General features: G+C 37.9%; 1 protein-coding gene across 1 annotated transcript; it reads right to left on the bottom strand.

The window, feature by feature from the left end:
• Window positions 1-6,423: 6,423 nt before the first annotated feature.
• On the bottom strand, window positions 6,424-22,049 carry dusp10 (dual specificity phosphatase 10). Its single transcript, XM_044107261.1, has 4 exons — window positions 21,837-22,049; window positions 20,105-20,937; window positions 13,660-14,028; window positions 6,424-10,737 (listed from the first exon to the last, which is right to left on the bottom strand). Exons 2-4 carry the CDS (start codon window positions 20,889-20,891, stop codon window positions 10,472-10,474), a joined length of 1,422 nt encoding a protein of 473 aa, XP_043963196.1. The 5' UTR covers window positions 20,892-20,937; window positions 21,837-22,049; the 3' UTR covers window positions 6,424-10,471.
• Window positions 22,050-26,223: the final 4,174 nt, after the last annotated feature.

The raw sequence follows: 26,223 nt of genomic DNA, 5'->3' as shown, positions 1-26,223 counted from the left end.
AGCAAGAGGTTTCAAGAGGGTTGAAGCCGAAAATGGTGCACAGAAGCTACAACAACTGGAGAAATGGTCTTTCATCGTCCTGATGGTTTTAAGACTCCGTGATATTTTAGACTGTGTGACTGAATTGCATGGCTAGTTTAATAAAATCTGCAGCTGTTGTTTGTGAAAGGCACCAAGGAAACAGAGGTAATTGATGGAGCTATTGAGTTACACTTGCTGCATATGAAACCTCCAAGGCTGAGAAAAGTCAAGGCTACAAATTCAAGTTTAAAGCTTCACCATAAGCTCACAGTGAGCAAACAGAACCCAGCATGTTACTGCAGGTCAACTTGACTTATTGACTGGCTGTCTGCGTGTGAGAAACATTCCAAATGAAAGGTCGCAATCTATTATTACTCAGATTTTTCTCCTTACTGTTCATTTGCTTGATGAGGCAAATGTTGTAACTGCTATAAAATAAATTGCGCATAAGTGAAATTATCCTAGAACTAAATTCAAATGTGAGACCTTATCATCCATCAAAACGGGTCAGCATTTCAACAATTAATGGTTTTAACTACTTGGGTGAGCACTAGGCAGATAAGCGCTCCTGTAAAAAAGGTGTCTAAATTACTGTTTTGGCTTGCAAAGCCCCCCCATGGTGCAACATAATAGGTGGGCTGAATGTGTCATGATGACCGTGGTGGGGGGTTTCCCAGAGAGAAAAAAGCTGATGGAAAGATGAGGAGGAAGGAGGAAGAAGGGGGGCTAATTTCTTTCTCTTCCTGGCAGTAAGAACAGAGGAGGGCAACTGAGCACAACCAGACAGCTCTCATGATCACTACAGTACACAGACGACCAAACTGGGTTAGCTTCACAAGTCACACTTTAGAGGAGAGTTTAGCAGTTGTCTGGATGGTGGAAACTTTGCAGATATAGAAACGTCTATAAAACCTATGGACAGTGTTTAACAATCATTTCTGTGCTCTTAAGACAATGCAAAAGCTATTTAATTTGCTGACATTATGCAAAACTGGAGAGTTGTGATGTAAAGAAAATAAGAGCCATAAGTGACACTTTGCTAAAAACTACTTGTGTCGTTTAGGTTTAACTTCTCTCGTGCTTTCTGCTTTTATTAGTACCCAGAGTTATTATTTTTAGCTATAACAGTGACAAAAATGCAAATTAACCTTGCTAAAGGGTAAATACAGCACATCTGGACAAAAGCTATGAGGGTTTCAGCATATACAGTACAGCGAAAAATACAATAACCTTAAGAAACATAATTTTCTATTAGTTTCTTTTCTCTTTTTTTCATTAATGTCTTTTTATTTCATTTCCCTTTTTCAACACTAGTTGAACACAAAACTGCAAAAAATGAGGGACAACTCTAATTCAGCGGAAATCTCCAGATGCATTAAACAAAGCTATATGATGATAACTACTGCCAGTTTTCCAAAAACTTTCTCTTTTTCTCTCAGAATATTTACCCAACAACGCCGCCTCTCCCCCAAAATGTTCGCTGGAGAAGGGCACCAGCACCCCTCCAGATCCCACTAGGGACAAGGGTGAACAGAAAACGGCAGTTTGTTGTGCTATTTTTATTCTTGTCCCATCTATTTCTATTATATTGTTGACTCTTGAGCAGTTACCATTCATAATTCAGTCAACTCATGTTGCTGTGATCTGCATCTCAAAAAAAAACAAGCAGCAGAAAATCAATCAGTCAAGTTTATTTATACAGTAAATTTCAACAACAAGGCATTTAAAAGTGTTTTACATCATAAAAACACAAAAATGCAAAGTCATAATCAACAACTGAAGAGCTACATTTTGTCAAGTGACATCGTTACACATCAGAATGTTGATTAATGTTCCATTTACGATGGTTTTAGTAAATAAAGGGTGTGTTTAATTTCCACCATTTAAAACTTGGTTTAGAAATGAACATGCTACCTTATCTGTGTGGTATTTTCACCTGCATTACATAATCCAAGATTCGTAGTAGGTTTAAATATGTGGGGTTTTTTTCCATTTTCTTAGTCTTTAGATTACAACCAGGTAACCCGTAATTACAGACTATTTGCAATGTAGTTACAGATAAAACAAAACATTTTTCCATATTAGCTGCAACATCAGATCAGGATGAAGCTACTCCTGCAACAGTAAAGTCTAAATGTTATAGTTTGCCTAATAACATCAACTGTCTCGGTTTTAAGGTTTCTAAGTGACTGAAATGATTAATCAAACATTGAATCGTTCATGGCCAACCCCAAACTGTTCCCAGCCCTTCTTTCTGATGCTCTGATTCAAATGCTCTGCAAGGTCACAAACACACAACCGTTTTCTGAAAAAAGGTTGTACGACTCAAAGCATGATATCACATTTTGGTAAGTAGACAATACCCGCTCAAGGTCTACCTTCCTACCTGCTTTCCTGCTGCTTCAAGTGTTTTGCATTCATCATCTGGTGATGTCAAAACCTTCAGGGCTTCTCATCCCTCTCGGCCAAATGGTGACGCATTGCTCTCGACTCTGCAGATGAAAATGGAACGCGGTTTCAACAACATGTTGTGTTTGGTGGCAGTAAAGTTTGCTCAGAGGTGTTTGGACAACCTTTCAGCCATTTCAAAAACAAAACTTCTGAGATTTAATAATTATGTAACAGAATAAAACACATATTTATATATATATAGCCTGGAAATCCATAACCATAGGACAAAATAGTGCATTTTATGCTTTTTAGACGTCTGACTTTTTTCCGATGTCTTTAGTTAGACTTTCCAGACTAAAGATGGCCTGCTTAGGTGCACTGAGCTCGTTTGGCTGCATTCACTCCAGTGTGGCTTAATTTCAGCACGTTCCCAAACACAAAATGCATAAATGAAACAAGGTTTACAGGGGTGGAAATCAATATTTAATCCCCTGCTTATTTTCAAAGTTTTCACTCTTACAAGCAAAAGCAGAACTTTTACATTTCACAGTGTGTCTCATCCCTGCATCTTGGGCTTTAGTTTTTTGTGTGGATATAGTTTTCTTTTTTTGGGTTGTTTATGTTCATATGTCTGGTTCTATCCTGTTCATTTTACAGTTTTTAGGTGTTGTCAGATTACCTTGATCTTGTATACTGGGTATAAAAAATAAAATAAGTTAATTCAGCTGACAGAAATTGCCAGCTTCATTTTTGAAAGGACAATACAATTACATTTAATACCACTGTAGGGTTCATCCATAATCTGGAGCCTATCTTTATGCAACAATGTCACATAAAGACCCATATTTTTAAGATCACTTGTTTATTTTGAAAGCCCAACTTACTCCCCCATTAGGGTTTGAACATGTTTTAAAAATGAATCTTTTAATAATCTTGTGTGTAATTAATTCAAGTGACAAAAACATAATTAGTCATGAACTCAGAGTTATTCTTAGAAGGTTTTATCACACAACCTGTGCATAAGTCATGTGTTATTCAGGGACGCACTGGATAAATTACCTTAATCAAAGTCAACTAAATGTATCTTTGAGATACATTCTAAAAATGCAAAACAATATATTGTTATGTGCATAATATTCATCATCCAGTGAGTCATGACTGAAATTAACATACTAAATGAAACTAATACTGTGAATTATCTTCATTTTGCCCATGAATTGTAGAAGTGGGTGTGTAACTTTGAAACATCAGATAAACTCCATCCATTGCTGCAGCATCTCCTCGCTGAAACAGTGCAGCATATGGCTTTGTGTCGCCACACTGAGTGCTGACCTGTTTCTTGTGTTGTCGTCAGTGTGCGTTATAATATGTAACAACACACGACAGGCAAACGGGAAAGTCCAACGTGTGCCGCAAGCAATTACACATCGCCCAGAAAAATCTTGTAGACTCAGCAGCTGTGGATGACAACGTTTTTATCTCCTGTGTGCAGAGCCGGTGACAGTGTTTGATATCATTTTGAACATCTTTCCTCACAGAGGTTGTCTCCTACAGCTGGTTCTTATTTATCTGTTCCTTGCTTGCGTCTTCCTATTTGCAGAGGTATATTCGTGTTGCCTGTGTCAGTCCAGGGAAACTTTAATCACCATCCTTCATGGTTTTCTCTGTGAAATGGGCCTTCTCTTGTCTGTGCACTTCCAACTCGACGTCTGTCTTTTTGTCTTTGCTCCAGGTTTGATGCTCCCCTGCATAAACTGCAGAACATCTCAGGCCAGAACATGTTTACAGCACAAGTGCATATCATTGAGTAGAACGATTTATTTGAATTAGTTCACATTAGGCACATAAACATTTAAATTAACAAGCCACCTTTTTCAGTTGCTTCTTAACACAATCAGTGCCTTATTCTATTACATGATAGCAATTAAATTCACAAAGCCATCCACATGTAGGCGAGAAGACTTGAGAAGTCCAAACATGGAAAAAAAATGGATTAAGTCATTTTGAACTGGTGGCTGGCTAATTGAGTATTTCAAAAACTGCTGGGATTTCATCTCTCATGTTTACAGAGAATGGTCCAAAATAGAGTAAAATCTAGAGAGCAAAAGATAGGAGAGAAAAGCCTTAGTTATGTTGGAGAAGACTGGGCAGTCACCTGAGACAACAACAGGGAATATTGTTGAAAATAAAGAAACATATTCAGATTAGTTTAAGTTTCTGAGATGATTGTTGTTCTTGTCACCATTTGTTTCAGCAGCTGCACTCCAGTTACTGTCCATCATGCCTCCTGGACCATCGGAGTTATATTCTGGCCCAAACATCCATGGTTAAGTCCTTCCAGGGTGAATTCTTCCTCTGTCTGCAATGTTTTTCTCAAGAACAAGGTCCATCTGACAGGATAAAACTGTTTTAAGCTCTCAGTCATTACTAAAATTCTCAAATCCCCCTGAAACTCAGATGTTTGTGTAAGAGCTCTGTGTTTACAATTATTTTGGCCATCTTTCAACCTCCTATGTCATCAGATGAAGTGGAAGTTCACTATGCAGAGATGTCAGATGTTTTTGTTTCTTGCCTTAATTTCATTCAGTTATGTCATAATTTTGGTATACAGTTGCATTAAAAAACTAACAATTTTACGGCGATTGAAAAGGAAATGCGTCTCTGACCATTTAGTTTAAGAAATTCGCTGTCATTTAGTGAATATACATATTTATTTAATATATGTTTTTACCAACATAGTACCCAAAAAGTACCAAATTTCCACAGATTCAGTGTTTGGGAAGTGCTTCCACTTTCTGTGTTATCCATGCAGGTAGCCTACAGTACAGAAAAATATTCATGATTTTATTTGTTTTGGTTTGAGCCACTGCTGATTTTCCCAGTCATAGTTCCGGCAAGAATTTAAAGCTACTTTCACCCCTGTGTGAGAACATATTAGATATGAGACGCCTCATCTTATGCTGATTTAACTTTTAATAAAGTCTTGGTGAGACTTTGTGTGTCTACCAGTGACAGAGAGTAGCTTTGATGGTAACCAGCGCAGTGGCCCTCAGGGGCAGAGAGGTCCCCTCTGCTTTATTTCACCTCCTCCCCTGACTGGGAAGTATGTACATACTTTGATATGTGTGTGCAGAAAAAAGTAAGTCCTCCTCTCAGAGCGTTTTTGCCTAATACGTCCATGCAGTGCTGGCTGGAGAGTGGTGTGCAGAGGCACAAAGATCAGGGCTATTCTGGTCCCGCCAGCCTGCCCAGTGCTGATAGGAAAGGATTAATGAGGCGGGGCACTCATCGCTTGTAATTAGAAACAACACTAAAACTATTTTTGAGCTTGTTCCTAAGGAGAGACCCTGACCCCTAGGCCACCCCCCACAAACACCCTCAATACCTCGCTAGCCATGAGGCAACGGACGCCTGCAAAGGTGGAGTAAATATAGTCTCATAACTAGAGCAGCTATGTGACACATGGCTGAATAGAGGCAAGTGTTGATAATTACCAACTTTGGCTGCCTACGCTACATGCTCAAATGTCAAAATGCTCACAGGCTCAATCTTAAAATAAACGCTGCAATGTCTTTATTGTTGTGAAGTCTGATATTTCTGGGAGAGTCTGATTCTGGTTACTGCATTTGAGCCAAAAACACTTACTTTTTATTGTTGCTGTTTTTAAATGTCAGTGTATCATCATTCCATTTTTTTTTTTTTGTTGAAAACAAGAAGTATTAATTGGGGTCAATTAACAAACAGCCTATGATTGCGGTTTTACATTTTTTCTTATCTTTTTTGTTAGTGTCCCATTCATTTTGATCTTAGAAACACTAATGTTCTTCTGTAGCACACCTACTTTTTCTGTATAATGTATTTTATTATTGTTTCATTGGATATTGTTTTTGCTTACTGAGGTAAAAAAAAATTAATAAGAATAAATTTAAAACATTTTTTCAGTCCTGGCAAAGCAGGCTGTAAGGAAAGAAGCGGAAACTGCCTTGAAAACAGGCCTCCAGGACACCAAACCAAATTTGAAGCTTCCGTCTTTATTTCAAAGCTCACAAGTAGGGATTACAAAATTACAGTGCTTGAGTTGCAACAGTTCAAGGAGGAGAGATGACAGACCAGTTGAGGAATTTTGAGCAAGTCATGCAAAAAGGTGTGGGAGAAGGCCTCCAGTATAGTAGCACCCTTTGTGGAAAAAAAATAAACCCATTTCTCAGTAAGTCGGTGCAAAAATAGTAATGGATATATGCATACAAAGAAAATAGATATATTTATATATATATTTATATATTTATGTATTCATATACTGTAAATACTTGACTGTAGACTAGACACAGAGAACTATACAGTGACTCTTAAGAGCAAAGCCCCAGAGCGTCCAAGCCCAAAGCAGAAACTCTTGAACAAGTCCGAGTCGTAAAGAGGCCGCGTTGAACGTGACGGCTTCATATCGTCCTAATTCAGAACCTTGTTTCCAAATGATTGGGAGCAGATGCCTTTTTGGAGCCGTCAGTCAGGATCTGACCTCCACAGAAAGAACGGTGTATGAAAGACGAAGAGCACCATTACGACCCTCAGAGAGCAGAAGCACACAGCATGCTTCGTCTCCAGTAAGGGAGGAAAGTCAGATTTTTCAGTCAGAGAAATCAATAAAAAAAATGTAAAAAATAAAAATAGCCATTTGCTACTGAAAGTTGCAGAAACCAGCAGTTTCAATGAAAACGTCCTGGTATCTCGTTTTGTATCAGCTCAGACATTTTGTTTGCCATCTATATTATTTTAAGTACAGATGCATAAGATGCATGTCTTCTAAATGGCTACTAGCATATATGGTGTTTATAAACTCCGATTCATCGTGGAGCACCAGTAGAGAAGTGATGACAGCAACAAAAACAAGACAGACTTACTTATTTTTTTCCCTTTTACAAAGAAAATCCAAATCTCACAAATAATAGCTGGAAACATCCTGTGATTTCATTTTGCATAGCATGATTTTTCACATGAGGGATTATTTTTTTGTTGCAGTTCTCTGTCTTAAAGCCATCTTGAACAGACATTGCGTACAAACTTGTACAATCTTTCTTCCTGCTCACAAACAACAGATGATCTTTTCTAAACTATTGGATTCAATTGGATATAATGGATGATGTGGTGGGTGGATTGCAAAACAGATGATGGTTTTGGCACCTTGTCAAAGTTATTGTTAGCCCTGTGCTTCATTTTATGCCTTGCTATGGACGACTGACAGATATAAACAGAGTCGGGACAGTGGACGAAGAGGCTGCTTCAGTTCAGCTTTGGATTCACTCTAAAATTAAGATTTTTTTCTATCTTCCACTTAAGAGGAAAAACTACTCCTGATGTTTTGGAAAGCTTGGGCCTGAACAGAAAGGCTTCAGACAACTCTGATTATAAGTGTTTAAATGCTTGGGTTTTTTAACAATAAACACAGATTCCTTAAAAACATGTATAAAGTTTGTGCTCTGCTTTATACAGATGTTTAAAATGGCATAAAGTTGGCCATTTAAAGTACTCTCATTTGTGTCACAAGCCTGTAATGTAATCTTGAATCAATAACTCAAAAAACAAAAGAAACTTTGGTTAGACTATACACTGGCATTTAATCTCCCACCAGTTTTCAACCGACCAGCTCTAATATGGTGGATTCAAACCTCTTCTGCATGTCTGCACTATTTGAAGGAAATATAGTAAATTAGCAAAATATCTAAGCAGTGTGGAGTAAAGCAGTTTTCTGCAAAGTGGATAACCAGTAATTCAGCATATTTTTATTTTCTCACAATAAATTGTTATAATAATTTGGTGACCCTAAGATGACAATCTTTTCTAGCTTTGGAGATTTTTATAATTTTTTTAAACCTCCGTTACCTCATTTAGTGTAGCTGCAAGATAAACCTGGTCCTGCTTTATTCATCACAATTTCAGTCATTTTATATTTTTTATTGTTGTTCTCTTTGGCGGGGAGCAATTGCCTTGTTCCTGACACAGAAAACACATATATGCCTTTCTTAACTAGCATCTTCTCTCGTCTTTCCCATTTCGAGTGGCAAACATAAATCTATCTCGTATCTATACACCTGTAAAGCAGAAAGTTGTGGACTTAAAACTAAAAGTTTGTAGACATTCTGATCAACTTAGAAAATGAGAAAAAGCTGCATCAAAAGGGCATTACTTTTATTGAACTGGAATATTTACGGCTACCATTTGCTGTTGCAACTGAGTTTGTGATTATACCAATTTTGGATTTTTCCTTGCATGATAAAAGTACTAAAATTAAAAGCTGTGTTTTTTAAATCATTTATGTAGTGGTATTTTGCCACCACCACATAAAAGGAATTTGTCATAAGGTTTATTTATAAATTATTACAAGAAGAACAAAATGTGGAAGATTCTGTGCATGTTTAATATGGACCAAAGGTGAGTGGGAGAAAAATAGAAAATGTTTTATGTTTACCCCAAGTTCTGTTTAATATTAAATTGATGCTATTTCTCTAAAAAAAAAAAAAAAAAAAAGTGCCACCACTAGTAGCTCAAAGTTAGAATAACATCTTCAAATTTTTTTGACGTTGCTTTTAATTTATCTTCTTTGATCAGAAACATTGGCTCTACAAATTACCAAACTAAATTTGCGTAATAAATAAGAGTTTTTTGGTTTTTTTGTTTTTTTCAAATACGACCTCAAGTTTGTCTGAAAGTGATACGTTGGCAAAATGCAAACAAGAAAAACAAAAAGAAAAATTTAGAATTATATTTTCTAAAATTATATTCCCTTATGTGAATTTCGTTCAGTTATTAGTGCTTTTTGTTTGTACATGCCATCTTTTTCAACGCAGATGAATTAAGGCATCAATAGAGGCACTGAAGCAGCACGCAGCAGCAGCAGGCAGCTCAAAACAAATCCTCCCAAAGGTTATGCCGCTCTGCTGCACCACTGCTGTCACCATAAACTGAACTCCACAACAGGACATTTGTGTTTATTTGAAGCACACACCTCAACGTTGCTACCATGGAACTTGGCTGAGTAGCTGGGAACGCAGGGCATTGCCAAGAATATTGGATGCGAGTGGACAGAGACAGTGTGCGGTGAGGTACAGTGCAACAGAGCCGGCTAATGGATGAAGTGGAGCAAAAACAAACAGAGGAGACAGAAGCAGGCAGTGAAAATCCTCCCTTGTGATACATTAAACATCAGCTGTAGCCCTGTTTTACAATATTCCCCGATTATTTCAGCGCTCTCTCTCTCTTCTTCTCCACCAGCAGCCATGCATAAAAAGAGCTCTTATGGCTGTCTGGTAGTATGCGTATTGCTAAAAATATACGCGAACGCACGAATGGCAAAACCAACAAACTGAAGCGAGCACACAAAATATGAAGTTATGCTTCAGCAAACAAAATCCCATAAGCTGCACTTAAAGTAAAACCTTTTTTTCCCTTATTCTTCTTCTCTGGTTCTCGCACAGATCAGCGCCAAATCTTACAGCATTACTGTATGCACCATAAACACATATAGAGCTGAACAGTAGTTACAATAAAATCAAAATGGTTCTTCAGCAAAGAGCTGGAAATTTTTTTTCTTGATCGTTACCAATATATACACATATAAGATCAAGGTTGCATTCAGCGGAAATTATTGCACAGTAAGCCTTTGTTGGCTTGTCATGGTCATCCCCTTAAAATCCCAGTATAAAAATAGAACAACAAGATTAACACGTCAAACAAGTCCTTATCTTTAATCTTTTATTATTTTTTATATTTAGACAGGCACTGCTGTGGCAAACCCTGCCTGAGTCTGCAAACTGTGTGCCTCAGTCCCTTTTTATGTGTAACTGCGCCAAAACACAATTGATTTTCTTTCTCCTTCCCTCTCCACCTGATTCGCCGCCTCCTCCTGACCAAGAGGTCGCGATCTCAGGAGACTCCAAGACGAAGCCGAGGAGGTTTTTTTAAAAAAAAAAAAAAAAAAAACACACACACGGGCTCTCTTTGTCACCTCAACCGGTTCTCACAGCAGCAAGAGTGACAGCAAAGAGCGTTGGGTCGAGCGGCTCGTCTAGACGACGGTTTCCACACCAATCAGCTTCGGCGTGAGAATCCGTGGCGTTATTCCGTTGTTGAGGTCCTCCTCAAACTCCAGCAGCTGGCCCATGAAGTTGAGGTTCGGCGAGATGATGGGCCTTTTGCTTTTCACAAACTTGTAGGCGTCGGTCATGGTCATCCAGCTGTGCTTCATCAGGTAGGCGATTACGATGGTGGCAGATCGCGACACGCCCGCCTGGCAGTGGATCAGAAGGCCCATACCTGCTTGGTGTGCTTCCTCTGCAGAAAGGAAGGAGAAGAAAATCTAAATATGGAAACAGACGTTTTTTTCTCGAAGAGGAAGTTCAGTCATTCTGCTTGATAACACGTTACAACTTCCTTTATAGCTATGTGTAAGATTAGGGCCTTTTATCAAATGTCAACTCTTTCCCCATTGATAAGAATATGAATCTAGAGAACTGCTTTTCTTTGCTGTTCCTTAGTCACATTTTGAAGTTCTGCAATGAGAGTGGCCACTGAGAAAAAAAAAACTTCCTCTGTTTTGACCTTTAAAGAAATAATTGTATGTATACTGAATTGTACAGAATAACAAAAAAATAAAATTAAAACCTTACATATTTAGGGAACATTTGTCTTGTACATAAACTATCTAGTTTGCTTTTTCATCTATAATAAAGATAATCATCAAAATGCTCAAATTACATGTGTCACTTAATGTATTTACACCCTATTTCCATTTATTTTGGTTCTAATCCCCATTTGGGACAGTTAAGTCTTATGAAGTATATTTATCATCCCCATAAAATCAGGTAAGCAGGAAATATTCATTTGGTGAGTACAAATGTACGCATAGTCGATGCAAATCCCTCACTGAAAACAATTCATCTTATCCAATAAAAATGCAAAACAATAATAAAACTACAAATATAAGGCAGAAGAAAGGAGAGATGTATTTTTACATTGATGTCTTTTGGTTAACTGCATACTTATGCTTTTGATCCAAACCTGATTGCGTGAAGAGTTTTTTTTTCATACATTAAAAATATTTCAAACTATATTTTATACCATGATACAATTTTTTTTTTTTCTTAAAGAAGCTGTCTAGCAGCTTGTACTGTGCCAACTGTAGTTACAAAACTGTTAACTTGATATAAGTTTTTTTTAGATTCTACATCTTCCTGTTTATTTTCAAACAGCCAAATTGGTATAAACTGGATTTTTGAAAAATAGTTTGGACTTCTTCCAGACAGCAACAGGTGGGGTAGGGGCAGACGTGTGTTACTTGATATCTCATATATCTAAAGAACATTTTAAAAAAACAAAACTTTTTTATAACTTTGGTATTTAAAACTTTGGTATGCTCAGCTCATGCCTGATACTTTATAGTTCACCTATTCTAAAAGCAATAATGCATTTTGAGTAATTACACCAAAATTTGTGTTGTTTTATATTTTTTAAGATGTGCTCTGGATTCAGTCTCCATGTTATGTAAATTCTCCAAACTACAAAAGCTGATCACCACATGATCAGCTTTCATCTACGGCTTTTTTTTTTTTTTTTTCAAAGCTAACGGATATAACATATTCAGGATTTTTTTATTTTCACACAGGAGTAGCATAGTAAACAAAGACTTCTGTTGACACAACTGCTGCTACGCTTATTTATTCTAGTCTGTTACTGGAGAAGTACCTGATTTTCAGTGACATTTCAAATGTTACTGCATTGAATTGTTGGAAATCACCTCATACCAAAACAACTGGAGGCGTTTCTCGTGATCAGAAATAAAACAGAAAGCTTTAAATTCTTTACTGACTACATTTCAAATGCCAAAGAAATATTACATAAGGCTTTCTGTGACTATTTTTTCTTCTATTCTTTTCATGCCCTCATACTAGTTTTATTACAGATGATTAGGGAACTAGTTAATTAAAAAGGAAACGTGTTTTAATTTAGAGAAGTAAAATAAAAATCCGTTAGAGATGCACTCATATGCTCTGGCTTCATCCATGACCGACTTATGCAATTTGACACCAGAGAGAGAGAGAGAAAGAAAGAGTAGCCAGAGTTTTCTCTGCTGCCCCTGTAATTGTGCACTGATGGTCAGCTGGCTGAAAGAAGCCTACTACTCCTCATTTACAGGAGTAGTAAATTGTTCGAATATATTTTAATTCACAAAGAGAACAGTTACGGAAATTTTAAATCTTATGAAATTAACATTATGTGTTAAGTAAATGCAATTTAAAAATAAATGGAATTATATATCTAAAACCACTTTGTTTCAAATGTATTGTGATTTTTTTCACAACAGGTAATGATACTGTAGAAACATTTAGACTTGCATAAACTGTGGAGCATGAATGAGAGAAACACTCGGCACCATCTTTTTCCTGACGCGACGGGGAGCATTTACCAGATAATTCTTTGTGTCAACACAAACTGCGCTATTGATCCTCTGTAAACACAAAAAAAATCAGTACTGCTGCAACTATGAATCATCTCTGTGGCTCTGATGTAAATTATGCATTTGGAGTGGTTTATTATTTAGCACCTCGGTGATGTAAAGACGCTTGGTAACTAACGTGAAAACAGGATTTTATTTTTGGGGAAAACAGATTACAGGGGTTCTTTAGAGAGATTCAGGTAGTTTACACAAAAGATTGCAATTTTTAACTATTTACATCTGAGATAAAGTGCATGGTAAGATGACAAAATGTTGTGCTTCTGACCTTTTCAGATTGACACGTCCTACAACAGCATTGTTCAAGCGGGGGTGACCTTTCAGATATGTAAGAGCTATTATCAGTTCCACCGCCGCATAGCTGTCATGCTATTTAATTTAAAATGTGTGCACACAATCCAGTGTCTTAATAAATACTTAGAAAAGCAAAAGCAAGACTAAAATATGTCGCAGGCAAGGATGTGCCGTGTTGTGTTCATAAAAAGCAACTATTAAACGCTAGCTTGAAGTTACGGCAGCTACATACAGCAGTGTGTAGGAGTGTGTGGCTAAAAGCACAATCCAGTGATGATTCACAACTTTTTCACCTCACAGCCTTCTTTTTAACCTTCGGTTCTTTCCATTTTATTAAAAAAGTAGGAGCGACAAAAAAGTAATTTTTTGGTTTTGCACCCTCCCGGGTATGCTACTACTTAATCTGTGAATGTAAGCGGTTTAGTTTTTCAGTTTTAAGAACTTCCTACCGATGAACTCAAACGCCTCCTCGAAGTACTGCCGCAGGTTCTGCTTGTTGCTGTCGGTGGCGGGCAGGCGCTTGTAGTTGAACAGGCCAGTGTCGTAGTGGTAGAGAGGCAGGTGGGTGGTCACGTTGAGGATGTAGCCGATGTTCATGCGCTGCAGCAGGTGGAGGTCCTGAGCGTCGTGCTCGTTCCCCAGGTAGAGGAAGGGCAGGATTGGGGTCAGCTCTGCGTTCTCGATGTCCGGCGTAGAGGGCAGGGAGTGAGGTAGAGGCCCCGTCAGGCCGGCAGACGCGCCCGTTTCCAAACCCTCGTGGAGGTGCAGCGAGTGCTCGCACAGGTTTTCGTGGCTCTGCCTGAAGCAGCTAAGGCCTCCTGAAAACACAAAAAGCAAAGCAACCTTTTAACACTTGGTTGAAATTACTACAACTGGTTGATGCAAACACATACAAGCTTAGCAGTACAGCAGATTACAAAAGTCAGATACCTCTAAACCCAAAATTATTGATGTCAGGCTTATGTCCAAATAAAAATAGTGTTAAAAAGTCAACATGTATTTATTGACTGAGGCATACTATTGGCAAAAATAGAAGTGTAAAAATAATAGCAGACCAAAAGTGAGTAGATGATTCGCTATCTTCTACTTTTCCTTCAACATCATTTCTATCAAATTTGGAAGCTTTTATTTTTTTTACATCATCAATAGAGTGTTGTATCATTACAAATATATATATTTTTCTTTGTTATTATTATTTCTATATATTCACATTGCCTGATTTGTATTTAAAGATGCATCTATATGGATGGTTGAATAATGCTTAGTTGCTTATGATACTTTTGTTAATGTCAACATGTGACATTCATTTTAAAATGTAATCCATCCATCCATCCATTTTCTAACACCCTTGTCCCCTAGAGGGGTCAGGAGGGCAGCTGGTGTCTATCTCCAGCTAACATTCTGGGCAAGAGGTGGGGTTCACCATGGACAGGTCGCCAGTCTGTCACATAAAATGTAAATAAATGAATTAAACAAATAAATATGTAATGGAAGTGCCTGCTGATAAACAGTCAGTAATGTTTAATATTACAGAATATGAAATTAATTAATGGAAATTAAAGTTAAATAGTGAATTTCCAACTTAGGATGGAAATTAATTTGTAAAAAATAGGAGACGAGGTTGGTGTGGGGCTTTGATTTAATAGACTTTTTATTTTTGCTTGGTTTTTTTGTTGTTGTTTTTTTGCTTACAATTTTTGCTTGTTTTTAAGACATGTAAGAGCTTGATGTTTTAGTTTGTTATATTGCGGAGAACTCAAATAAGAGTACTGAAAAAAAATGAAATCACTACATTTTTCCAATATAAAAGCAGTGGAAGAAAAAATAGAATGTTTATCTAAAGTAAACATTAATTTATTTTAGATTTAATTCAGTAATTAATCCTAATTGCTGAATTAGAATTTAGCAATATACTGTCTGATAGGTTTAATTGAAAGGTTTAATTTCCCCAAGAAGAGTCTAAAGCTAAAAATACTTAGTCTGACCAACACATGGCTCAGGTTACGACTAACACTACTAAACTTTGCATACATACTGTATCTGATAAAAATCCAACTTTGAAGCTGTAAAACTACGCACATTTTTATTTGGTTCTAATTTGAATGCCTCAATTCAGATTTTAACGCAAATTCTGAATTATCTTTACAGTTAGGTTAACTTAACAGGGAAACAAGCACACTCGGGATTAAACACACTTCTGGGCATGTGCACTTCTCCAAAGAACTGGCTTGCACCTGTTTGCAACAGTGATGCCACAGGCCAAAGTTTCCCTTCAGCACTGTGGGGAGGGGGTCTAAGTATCAGTTTGAGTATTGTTCACAATGCGAGGGCTGACATCATGCCATGTGAGGTCATCTAAAGCATCTAAAACCACTTCCCCAAGGGTGGGAAGCAGGTGGGAGTCTCCACTGAAAGTTGTTTTTTTCATGAAACAGATTGTTAACCATTAACAAAGACATTAGCCTAAACACACGGCCAATCCCACACAACCATATGGAAATAATTACGTTTTGGTGAAGAGAAGGAAGTGATTACAGGAGATGTGACCAAACTAAAGAGACTTCAGAGAACAGGGAATTTTTACTTAGACTGAAAGTATTTCCTCATTTGTTTCATTTTTAGAGTCTGAGCAGCCACAAAGCCACAAGTTTCAATTATCCTTATGAAATTAATGCGACCTGCTTATTGTTTGTCTTTATCAAAACAACAAAAACATCCTTATGAAAAATGTAATTGTTTGAATTAAAGTAAAATAATAATGCAGCAGGCAATAAAAAATTATCTGACTGAGTGACAATATGTTTTCTTCAGAAAAAAATCTCACATTTAGGAGTTACACTAAAATTAATCTAGCATTACGCTTAATCCTGTCTAGTTAAATAAGCAGCTTTGGTATTGGTATTTTCTTACATTTTGTCCTCCTTGGTCATCTTTCACTTTAGATTTTAAATAATCCAATTAGCAACTTAATTAGTTTGTTTATGTAAAAATATTTTTAAAAAGTCACTTGCTTGTTATTTATTATAGTTTGCATATGGTTTTAGCACAATATGTAAATAATGAGATCAAATTAAATAAGCAGCAGTATAAGTAATCATTGCAATATTTTTTTCATTTAGATTACTTTTAAAACTTTTCTTTCTTTAATTTTTTTGTGCAGATTTTTGTAACTCACACAGCAGCGTGTTCTGCGCTGTTACAAAAATATAACAATCCCCTATCTGCTAAATGTAAACTTTTCTGGCAAATGAGTTGTAACAAATCTCTTTCAGTTATGATCAGTTAGTAAATGTAATTTATTCACGAGGTATGACTAAATGACATTTTGCTGCTGCTGTTTTGCAGTAGGGATGTGCTGAAGTTGTCTTAACTGCTTCCTTGTTTTGTCAGAGGTCTCTAATCATAAGTGAAAGTAAAACAATATGGGTTTCAGGTACTTTCCTAACAGCTTATTGTGTTTCAACAAGAGGTAATTTTATTTTTTATTTATTTATACAATCAGCTACATTCATCGTAACTTTACTTATTTCTCATTGTCCGCAAATGCTCCCAAAGAGAACTCCTGGATGACGACAGCAAAAACTTTTGGTAAAATAAAACAGCTTGGCACAGGCGATCTATAAAAACACAATTTTTAGTAATTCTGGTAAAAAAATGTGCAGAAAAAAAGAAAATAAAACTCTAATATAATTGCATTACAAAGTTCCTAAACATTGTGATTAACTTGAATAAATATAAATCACATAAATGTTTTATTATGTTTATGTTTAAAAAAACGTGTTAGGGGAAATCTGAGGAGAAAAATAGTTACATCAGTTGTTCTCTGGACAACTTTTATATTACTCATTTATCACTGAGAGAAAATATGGCCGTAAACCACAAGAAGCTAATAACACTGAAGTCGGTATCTGACTTGAAGATTCAAATACGCTTAAATAAGGAACTATTTTCCTTTTTGAAGGAAAATATGCAATAAATTTGACATTAATGTCAATATAAAGAAAACGGTTTCCAAAACTTTTAGTATTATGGTGACCTTAGATTGAGATGGTTGCGTTTTAAGTTTATGTTATGTTACCTTTTAACAGATAGAGATTTATTTGGGGCAGAAAAAAAAGCACTTTATTGAACGTAGAGAGGCAGATTCAGGTTCTTGCCCAGCGTGCCATCCATACATGAACCACCACTGGCACCAATGATTTTAATTTAATTTTTATATAAATGTGGCATTATGCCAGAGGGAAAAAAGGAGTAATTATAATGTTTTGGGGGTTTTTTTACACATCTTTAGTGTGTCAGTAAATATCAACAGTATATTCATATTACAAACTGCAAACCTCGGAGGAAACACTGCTGATGTAGAAAATTTTGACTTTAATTTTTGTTGATGGCTGCCAGCTTTATTATAGCTAGAAAGTGGAAGAGCAATCCATGATCTCTGGGGACCAACAATTTTAACCTCAAACTTATTTAAAGCCCAAGTTTATTTTAGTTTCCTCTAAACATGTTAACCGCATGTAACAGCAACACCCATTTAACATCTATGTTATATTTGAAGCATGACAGCTGCATGTTTTGTTTTCATCAAAAGTAACAGAAAATCCAGCTGAGACCAGATTATTCCAGACCAGAAATATCCGCTGACAAGGAATGAAACCTCTCGAGCATCACCATCTCTCTGAGAACTGAAAACTCGAGACGTGTTTCTGCCTCTTGGCTGAGCCAGCAGCGTCTTGGTTCCTCTGACCGTTTCTGCCTCTCACTGATCACCTGCTGTTTCTGAAGCTCAGCGACATCCTCCCAAAACAAGCAATGAGCTGTTTATGGCTATTAAAGATGGATTCAATATAATCTATATCTGCTTTTAACCGCAGGAGGAAAGGAAGCAACCATGTTTACCTGTAAATCCTGACTATAATTTGGTGGTAACACAGCAAATAATGGGATGGATGTAACTAAATCATCAGGCCATGTGTTTTCAAACAGAAAACACAACCTTTTGGTGAAAAAATGTAGGTCATTTCCTTGCACTGTGTTAGCCTAGGATGTAATAAAACTGTAAATGAAAAGAAATGTCATAAAAAAGAGGCCTTAAGATGACGAGATGAATTTAAACCAGATGAAGAAAAAGTAAGACGGTCCGCCTGTTCCTCCCACTGAGCTGAGCTTCAGACAGACACCAGCGCAAGATGAGAAACTGGAGAGGAGCCTCGATTCATCAAAGTCCACAGACGGACCGGAGGGGGGAGGAACAGGGGAACAGGCATGAAGAGAAAGGATCAAGGTGCTCCGATCTAACAGCAACATGGTGACTGCGGGGCATTATAAAAAACACTCCCAGCTAAGCCTCCAATATGGCACACAGCTTCAAACATGCAGCACACCAAAGAAAGAAAACATGGCAACAACCCAGAGACTGTCATCTCAACAGATTGCCTTATTTACTAACAGCTGCTTCTCACCTCATGCAAAATTTAATGTTTGCCATAAAGAAGAGACTAAAGAGGATAAGCATGTGTTGATCTATGAAGAGGATGCAAACACTGAGCATTATGCATATGCAGGGTAAAATGTTGCAGGTTCACAGCTGCATTTTTTCCCCATTACACCATTCCTGGTTTAAAGTCTTTTTAATGAAATGAAAACGTAGCACTCAGTACGGTTTTCTGTAACTGTATGAAGTGAAGAGTAGCGCTGCACTCCCCCCTTCCCCACTTGCAAGAAAAACAAATTTGAGACATTTCCAGTAAAAAAACAAAACGTCATTGTTTAGATATTAAAGATGCTCCAGTTAAAGCAGAAAACTGCATACTAACTACCCAAATTAACCATCTAAACTCTGCTTGTTGCACTTGTGTTGTACTTTAAACACACACACCAAAGCTGGAAAAAGTGGCAGCAAGCCAAAGAAGACCATCTCACTAAATTGCCTATTTTACTAATAGCTAAAAGGCCTAATATTTATCATATAGAAAGTGGCTGGTGAGGACTGAAGTACGGAAATATCTGAGGGTGCAACCCATCACTTTCATTAATGCTGTACTGTGAGTTCATAAGAGATGAGCAGTAGTCTGTAAAGCAGCCAACTGCAGGCTAGTTACTGGAGATAGAACAAGAAAAGGTAAAATAGAAATAACTAAAAAGCTAATACTAAATGCATTTGTAGATTTTGCTTTAATCTATGTATTAGAAAGCATAGCATAACCGCAAATAATAAACGTTTCAGATAGCATTATTATAACATTGTATCATTTTGTAAATCAGTTTGAAGTTATATTCACAATTTCTTTAAAAATTAACCATTCTATGTATGATTTCTGTTTTTGATTGAAAAAGCCTTTTTTTAACTGAATGCCAGAGAAAGTGTTTTTCTCTTCCTCCACCTGTTGCTACACACTGCCGTTCAGCTGGTTAACAGAAGGCTACTTCTGTGCTTTCAGAGAAAGCCTAGATTTTAGATACCTAAGCTGTGGAAACTAAAGAACCCGCACCCACAAAACTTCAATGCTTTTAAAAGGTAGTTGGCAAGTTGTTAGATCATGATAGATGTTATTGTTTCTATGTGTGTTTCTGAGGAATTCAAGGTTATACCACTGGAATCGTTTACTTTCCAGTGCCTACGCGCTTAGCTTTGATTATTGGTTGAATGCTTACTGAATGTGGTATTATAATTTGCTGAGTGTTGAGAGGAAGTACTGGGAAAGCAGAAAGATAAATGTCAGAGGTTACCAGACTTATAGTCACCATTTGGACCTCTACTCTTTACCCCAAAGCTTTCATATCCAAGTATTTCTTCCAAAGCAGTTTACCCCTTTTGGAAACAAACCAACCCCCAGGAAAGTGTGTTCCCTTTGTTGTGTCTTTCTTCTTTTATTATGTCTGACTTCTTGTTACCTTTGAGGACGATGGGATCCTTGCCCTCCCTCCTCAGTGATTCCAGGACCACATGCAGAGGCTGTGCAGATGTCAGCCTGTTGGGGTCTGTGGTACTCTCGTCGTAAACCACAATCTCTTTGGAAAAAATGCCCTTAAAGGAGTCCTTCCCCTCACGGCAGGAGATGAGGTCCAGCACAGTGATCTTGCCCTGTTGCAGCCGGCGCCGACTGATCTTGTCAGAGCAGTTGATATGCACAGCCCCACGGATGTGGCTCTTGTTGTACTCCAAGAAGGGCCGGCAATCAATGATGACGGGGACAGGCCCGATGGGGTGCCCCAGCGGGCAGCAGGTCATCCGCTTGGCCAGCTCATTGGGATGGATGACCCTCAGGGAGGCTAGGGGCTTCAGCTGGCCCTGGGTGAGGCTGGGGGTGCTGAGCGCTTCATGTTTGCCGACCATCGGCGTGGGCGGCCCGGCATAGCTGAGGTTGGGGCTGCTGGCGCTCACCTGGCTGTGGCCGAGGCTCTGGCTGTCCTTCTCATAGGTAGTCACAGAACAGCAGCTGGCACTGCTGCATCCACACGACAACGAGCGCGTGGAACCCTTGGATGAGGGCATATACGTCACAAGATTGGCCGTCGCCCGGATCTTCACCACGGTGGTGCTGATGACTGTGTCGCTGCTGCTGCTGCTGCTGGTGACTGAGTCCAGGTAGCTGGTGTCCAGGCGCAGTTGGAGTTCCTGAGGTCGGATCGGCCTTGGCAGCGCCACCACAATTCTGTCGTCGAGGGGAGATGGAGGCATGGGGAGGCCGAGGGCTGGACGTCTACAGAGAACTCAACAAGCCGCTCTGCGAAGGCAGGGATAAGCCACATGAAAGACTCTGACAACTCAACCACTTTACTGACAGATCAACATGCAAACTGCAATGTGAACAGTGGAGCCAAATATTAGCACTGTCAACACCTGCAGGGGCTACACCCAAGTTAGAAGGAAAATTTAGGAGTCACAAACTGACCACTAATAATAAACAGTGAGATCATCAGAGCATGTCCTGTAACTAAATCACTGTGGGAGCAATTAATATGAATCATCCCCCAGATTCTGTACATCACATATGTGTGTGATGTTGAATTGTTCATGCCAACTCTGCGTCTGACCCAAAGCTTTTAGAACAAGAGAAGAAAACACTGCATCAACGCCATGCTGCAGCTTTGTCTCTCACCCAAATAGAAAGTCAGGGTAGGCTATCAGAGGGGAAAAGGGATGGTAATTCATTTCTTATCAAAGGGGGTTTAAATAAGCATGTCCTCCTGGCATGTTGCATAAAGACGCCCGCCTAGAGCTTTGCCTGTCCCGAGCATTGCCTGTGCAGGTTCAGCAGAAAAGAAGCAGTGATCATTCATGACCAAATTCATTGAAGAAACCGGCAGGAGAACGTGCCGAGAATGTGATAAGGCAGAGATGAGGAGAGCTGCAGACTGAAGGAAATCCAATTTTACAGCAGCATGTGTAGGAAAAATAAAATATATTCTGATGCCGAGGCTGTATTCGGCATTTTTAATGTAAGTTTGGTACAATAAAGAGAAAAAGCTAAAAAATAAAAAATAATAAAAAACACGCTTCTGAAATAGTAAAAAAAAAAAAGGCATAATAAAACACTCCTTTGATATTCAATTTTACTATTTATAATCGCTCTACGTCTGCGCGTTTAAACAATAACTTGTAACACTTGTTTTTTGCGCTTACCGGTGAGTGTCGGGCTTGACTGTAGACTGATTTATTATCTCCCCCCGCTGACAGCGCTGCCTCCATTCAGTCCTTCCCAGCCTTGTTGTGGATCGGCAACATTTTTTTTTATTGGTACTTTTACCCTGCTCTCCTACATATAATATTGAAGGAAGTCTGCCAAAGATATTGACGAGACTGTGAGCCAATGCGCGTCTTCATTAATATGAAATGCGCTTTCTATGCGTACAGCGAGGCCCGGCCTTGCGGTGGGAGGGGCCTGCAGAGCTGCGTCCCTCCGTGGGGATGAGGAGGAGGCACGGGACGTGGGGCGGTGTGGCTTGAACTGCCTCCAGTTCCAGACACGAGGTAGCATGATGTCACTGGCAGCCAATCAAAGGACTCGCCTGGAAGCTTGAGAAAAAGAAAGCGGCGCGTTCAGGTGCCGCTCGTAAACCCCGAACCCACACCTCAATGGATTGTTACGGTCAGTAACAATTTCTTGGTTCCGCTGTTTTTATCTGAAAAGAAAGTAAAAGCAACTGAAAAGAAAGTAAAAGCAACTCAGATACTTTTCCATAAGAATATATATATATAGATATCTATATATATATATAGATATATATATATATATCTATATATATATATATATATATATATAGATATATATATAGATATATATATATATATATATATGTATATATATATATATATATATATATATATATATATATATATATATATATATCTATATATATATATATATATATAGATAGATAGATAGATAGATAGATAGATAGATAGATAGATAGATAGATAGATAGATAGATAGATAGATAGATAGATAGAGGGCTGCACAGTGGAGCAGTTGGTAGAGCTGTTGCCTTGCAGCAAGAAGGTCCTGGGTTCGATTCCCGGCCGGGGTCTTTCTGCATGGAGTTTGCATGTTCTCCCTGTGCATGCGTGGGTTCTCTCCGGGTTCTCCGGCTTCCTCCCACAGTCCAAAAACATGTCTGTCAGGTTAATTGGTTTCTCTAAATTCTCCCTAGGTGTGTGTGAATGGTTGTTTGTCTTGTATGTCTTTGTGTTGCCCTGCGACAGACTGGCGACCTGTCCAGGGTGAACCCCGCCTCTCGTCCGGTACGCAGCTGGAGATAGGCACCAGCAACCCTCCCGACCCCAAGAAGGGTGTAAGAAAATGGATGGATAGATAGATAGATAGATAGATAGATAGATAGATAGATAGATAGATAGATAGATAGATAGATAGATAGATAGATAGATAGATAGATAGATAGATAGATAGATAGATAGATAGATAAATAGATAGATAGATAGATAGATATTGTGGCTGGAAAAAAGCAAAATATGTAGAAGTTCAGGTTATGTATACCTTTGCCAAGCACTGTGAGTGTGATGTTTATTCTCTGGGCTTTTAAGGTAATGTAATACAGAAAAGAAATTGTTCCAGTTTCCCAGTATCTAGCAATTGTACCTACTTTCTTTCCAGGCTGTGAAAAAAAAAGATTATAAAAGTGATTTATAAATTGCCTTTTGGCTGTTCACACGTAAACCTCTAATTAGCTTAAATATACCTAGTCAGTGCAACTGGATCAGAAATTAGCTTGCAAAATGGAAACCACTAAGCTATAAATACTGTATCCACTCACTGGCGTCTACATTTAACATTTTTATTTACAGACTCTTGTCTATGCAGCATGATGGCTCACACTTCCCCAGAAGTGTTAATCAGATGGTAGAATAGCTACAAAAACCTCTGCAACAACCCACTATGCTTTTTTCAGACTGGGTATTTCCATGCTGAACTTCTCACAAGAAAATAATCCAAGTTTTTCTGCAGTTTAAGAGAAAATGTAGACACCCAAAGCAGGGATCCATTTCAGGGGTATCATGTGGACCATTTTTCTTACTCAACTAAATCCACCCTGGTCTCAAAGGGTCAGAAGACACCTAAAATAATTATAAACTCGCTCTTATGGTGGTGAACCAGGCAACTTCAAACTGGGGTGTCTAGGTTTCCAACTGTGCCTCAGAAGATTTATTTCATTTTCCCATTCGAATAGCTCTACTGAAGCCAACATTCACCTTTACAATGACATTATCCTGTATAATGTTATGTCATCATCCCACTAAAACTTTGTTCAATGGTGCAGCAGAGTTATATAGCACAGCGAACTGAATGTCTTCCATGCTCTTCGGTCATGGACACGTTGTCTGTTCAATAATTTGCGTTTAGTTGAGTCATGAACAGAAATTTGAACCTGCTCCGCTGATTCCTTAAGTTTTGCCTCAGGCATTTTTTAAACCCTGCTGAGCATTTCATGTTGTGATCTCGATGGGATATGCATTTCTAGTGTGAGTAGTCTGAGTTTCTACAGAAAAATTGTTCACACTGATCATGCTTTGACTTCTGTTTAACATATTCCAATTTTATTCAAATCTTGAAACATGTTTGAATGCCTTTCTAACCCACATTTATAATCAAATTAGTTTGATTTAGATCCAGGATTTCAAAGTAATGCTCTTTTTAGGTCACAGTTCACAAACCTTTTGTTGTTTGTAAGCAAAGTAGCAGAAACTAACTTTCAAAATCTAAAGATAAAGACTGATAAATATGAGTCAAGAATCACTTTTCTGGGCTTCCAGAGACATTGAAATTCCGTTTAAAAAATTAAAGCTAAACTTTTTCAGTCCACATTAGAGCATCTCAATCATTTTGAATATGTACAACAATGAAAAGTTGATTTATTTCAGTTCTTCAACTAAAGAAAATTTAAACTAACAAACTAACACCAAGTAATATATTACAAGTTTTTATTTGTGTTCATTTTTCTGAATATGATGTATAGCTAACACAAGAAAAATGAAGTTTATCTGAAATGTATAACAGTAAAACCAGTAAAAACTGCATCAATGCAGCATGGCATAAAATTTTATTGCTATTCTCAATATTATATTGCAGTCTTTTTTATGTCCTTTGGTCTGTATATGTTTATAAAATTACAGGTTATGACTCCAAATCAAACCATAGTTATTGGGACTAGACTTTTAATGGAGTTACAAATCTATATGTCCTTACATTGGCCTATAGAGAACATACTTTCAGTCAAGAAGTATACAAAGAGACCCGTGGTCGGTTGGCAGACAGCTTCTGAGTGAACCTGAAAGCTGGCAGCATGAAAAGACCAAAGATGTGAAAGTCTGAAAGGATGAACGGGCAAAGAGTCATCGTTTATTTTCTTAACTGTTTGAAGAAAAGGAAAAACATTTAATTGAAGTAATTTTTCTCTTGCAAAATGCAACAAGTAAAATGTTCTTCCGGTTGAAAAGTACAAAAAGTAATGGTAATTATACTTTTAGCTAGCTGGGTCAATGTGGTTTCGCTATGTATGTCATATTCTGACCTCATATCCTCATATCACAATGTCTTATTTTTCAGTCTGAGTCACAGTTGTATCACAGACAGCAGAAATCTACTTCTTCACCTCACTTGCTCATTTGAAAAGTCTGAAAATACCAATTGACTTTTTTTTCAGAAGTGACAAATACATTTTGCTTTATTATTTGCTGTGATGCTACAGGTCAAAACACAAAGAAGCAAAACACAATACCTCCCTTGTGAAAGACAACACAACTGGTCTGTATGCAGGACAGGCAGAAAATATTATTAGTTGTAATAAGTAGGTGTCTTTTGGCAACAGCCCTGTCGAGTAAGTGCCAAGTTGGCTGACTGAACAGCCGCATATGATGGGACCAGTGTTACAGCGAAAGGGTCCTGCTGGATTCAGTGCCCAAAAATAATCCCCAGTAGTCCATTTATCCCCTCTGGCAACCTGAAACCATGCAGGGTATGTGTTATTGCTTCTATTATTAGTTTACTGTGTAGTTATTTATAAATGGACACAGCTGATCGGCAATGATTGGATTTCCAAAGACTCCTGTTCCACCATGTGTTAAGGAGAAAGAGAACAAACAAAAGAGGCCTAACTTAGTTTATGATATTATTATGTTGCAGTCAGCTAGTATTTTCAATTCATGACTTGTTAGGTATGCCATTGCCTTCTCATGCAATTTTGCTCAATTCTCATCACCCTTCAGGGCTCTGACTGGGCTTTCTCCCATTGAGATGGATTTCTGTTAAGCTTCATGGTGTTGAACTGGGACATTGCATACATCATTGCCAAACGTTAGCGATTGGGTAAAAGTTTATAACTTCTACAAGGTCTACTACAGGAAGTAATCATTTCTCAATAGCCGAGGGTATGGCAGTGGAAAAATGATGTTCTGTAGTTGTTTTACTGTAGGAGGAACTAGTGCAATTCAGAAAATAGATGGCATTATCAGGAAAGAATATTCAATTAAGAGAATCTTAAACGGAGATGCACCA

The sequence above is a fragment of the Gambusia affinis genome, linkage group LG22, assembly GCF_019740435.1.
Source record: "Gambusia affinis linkage group LG22, SWU_Gaff_1.0, whole genome shotgun sequence".
Lineage (NCBI taxonomy): Eukaryota > Metazoa > Chordata > Actinopteri > Cyprinodontiformes > Poeciliidae > Gambusia > Gambusia affinis.
The sequence above is the reverse complement of the archived record's forward strand: the minus strand, read 5'-3'. Positions and strand labels throughout refer to the sequence as shown.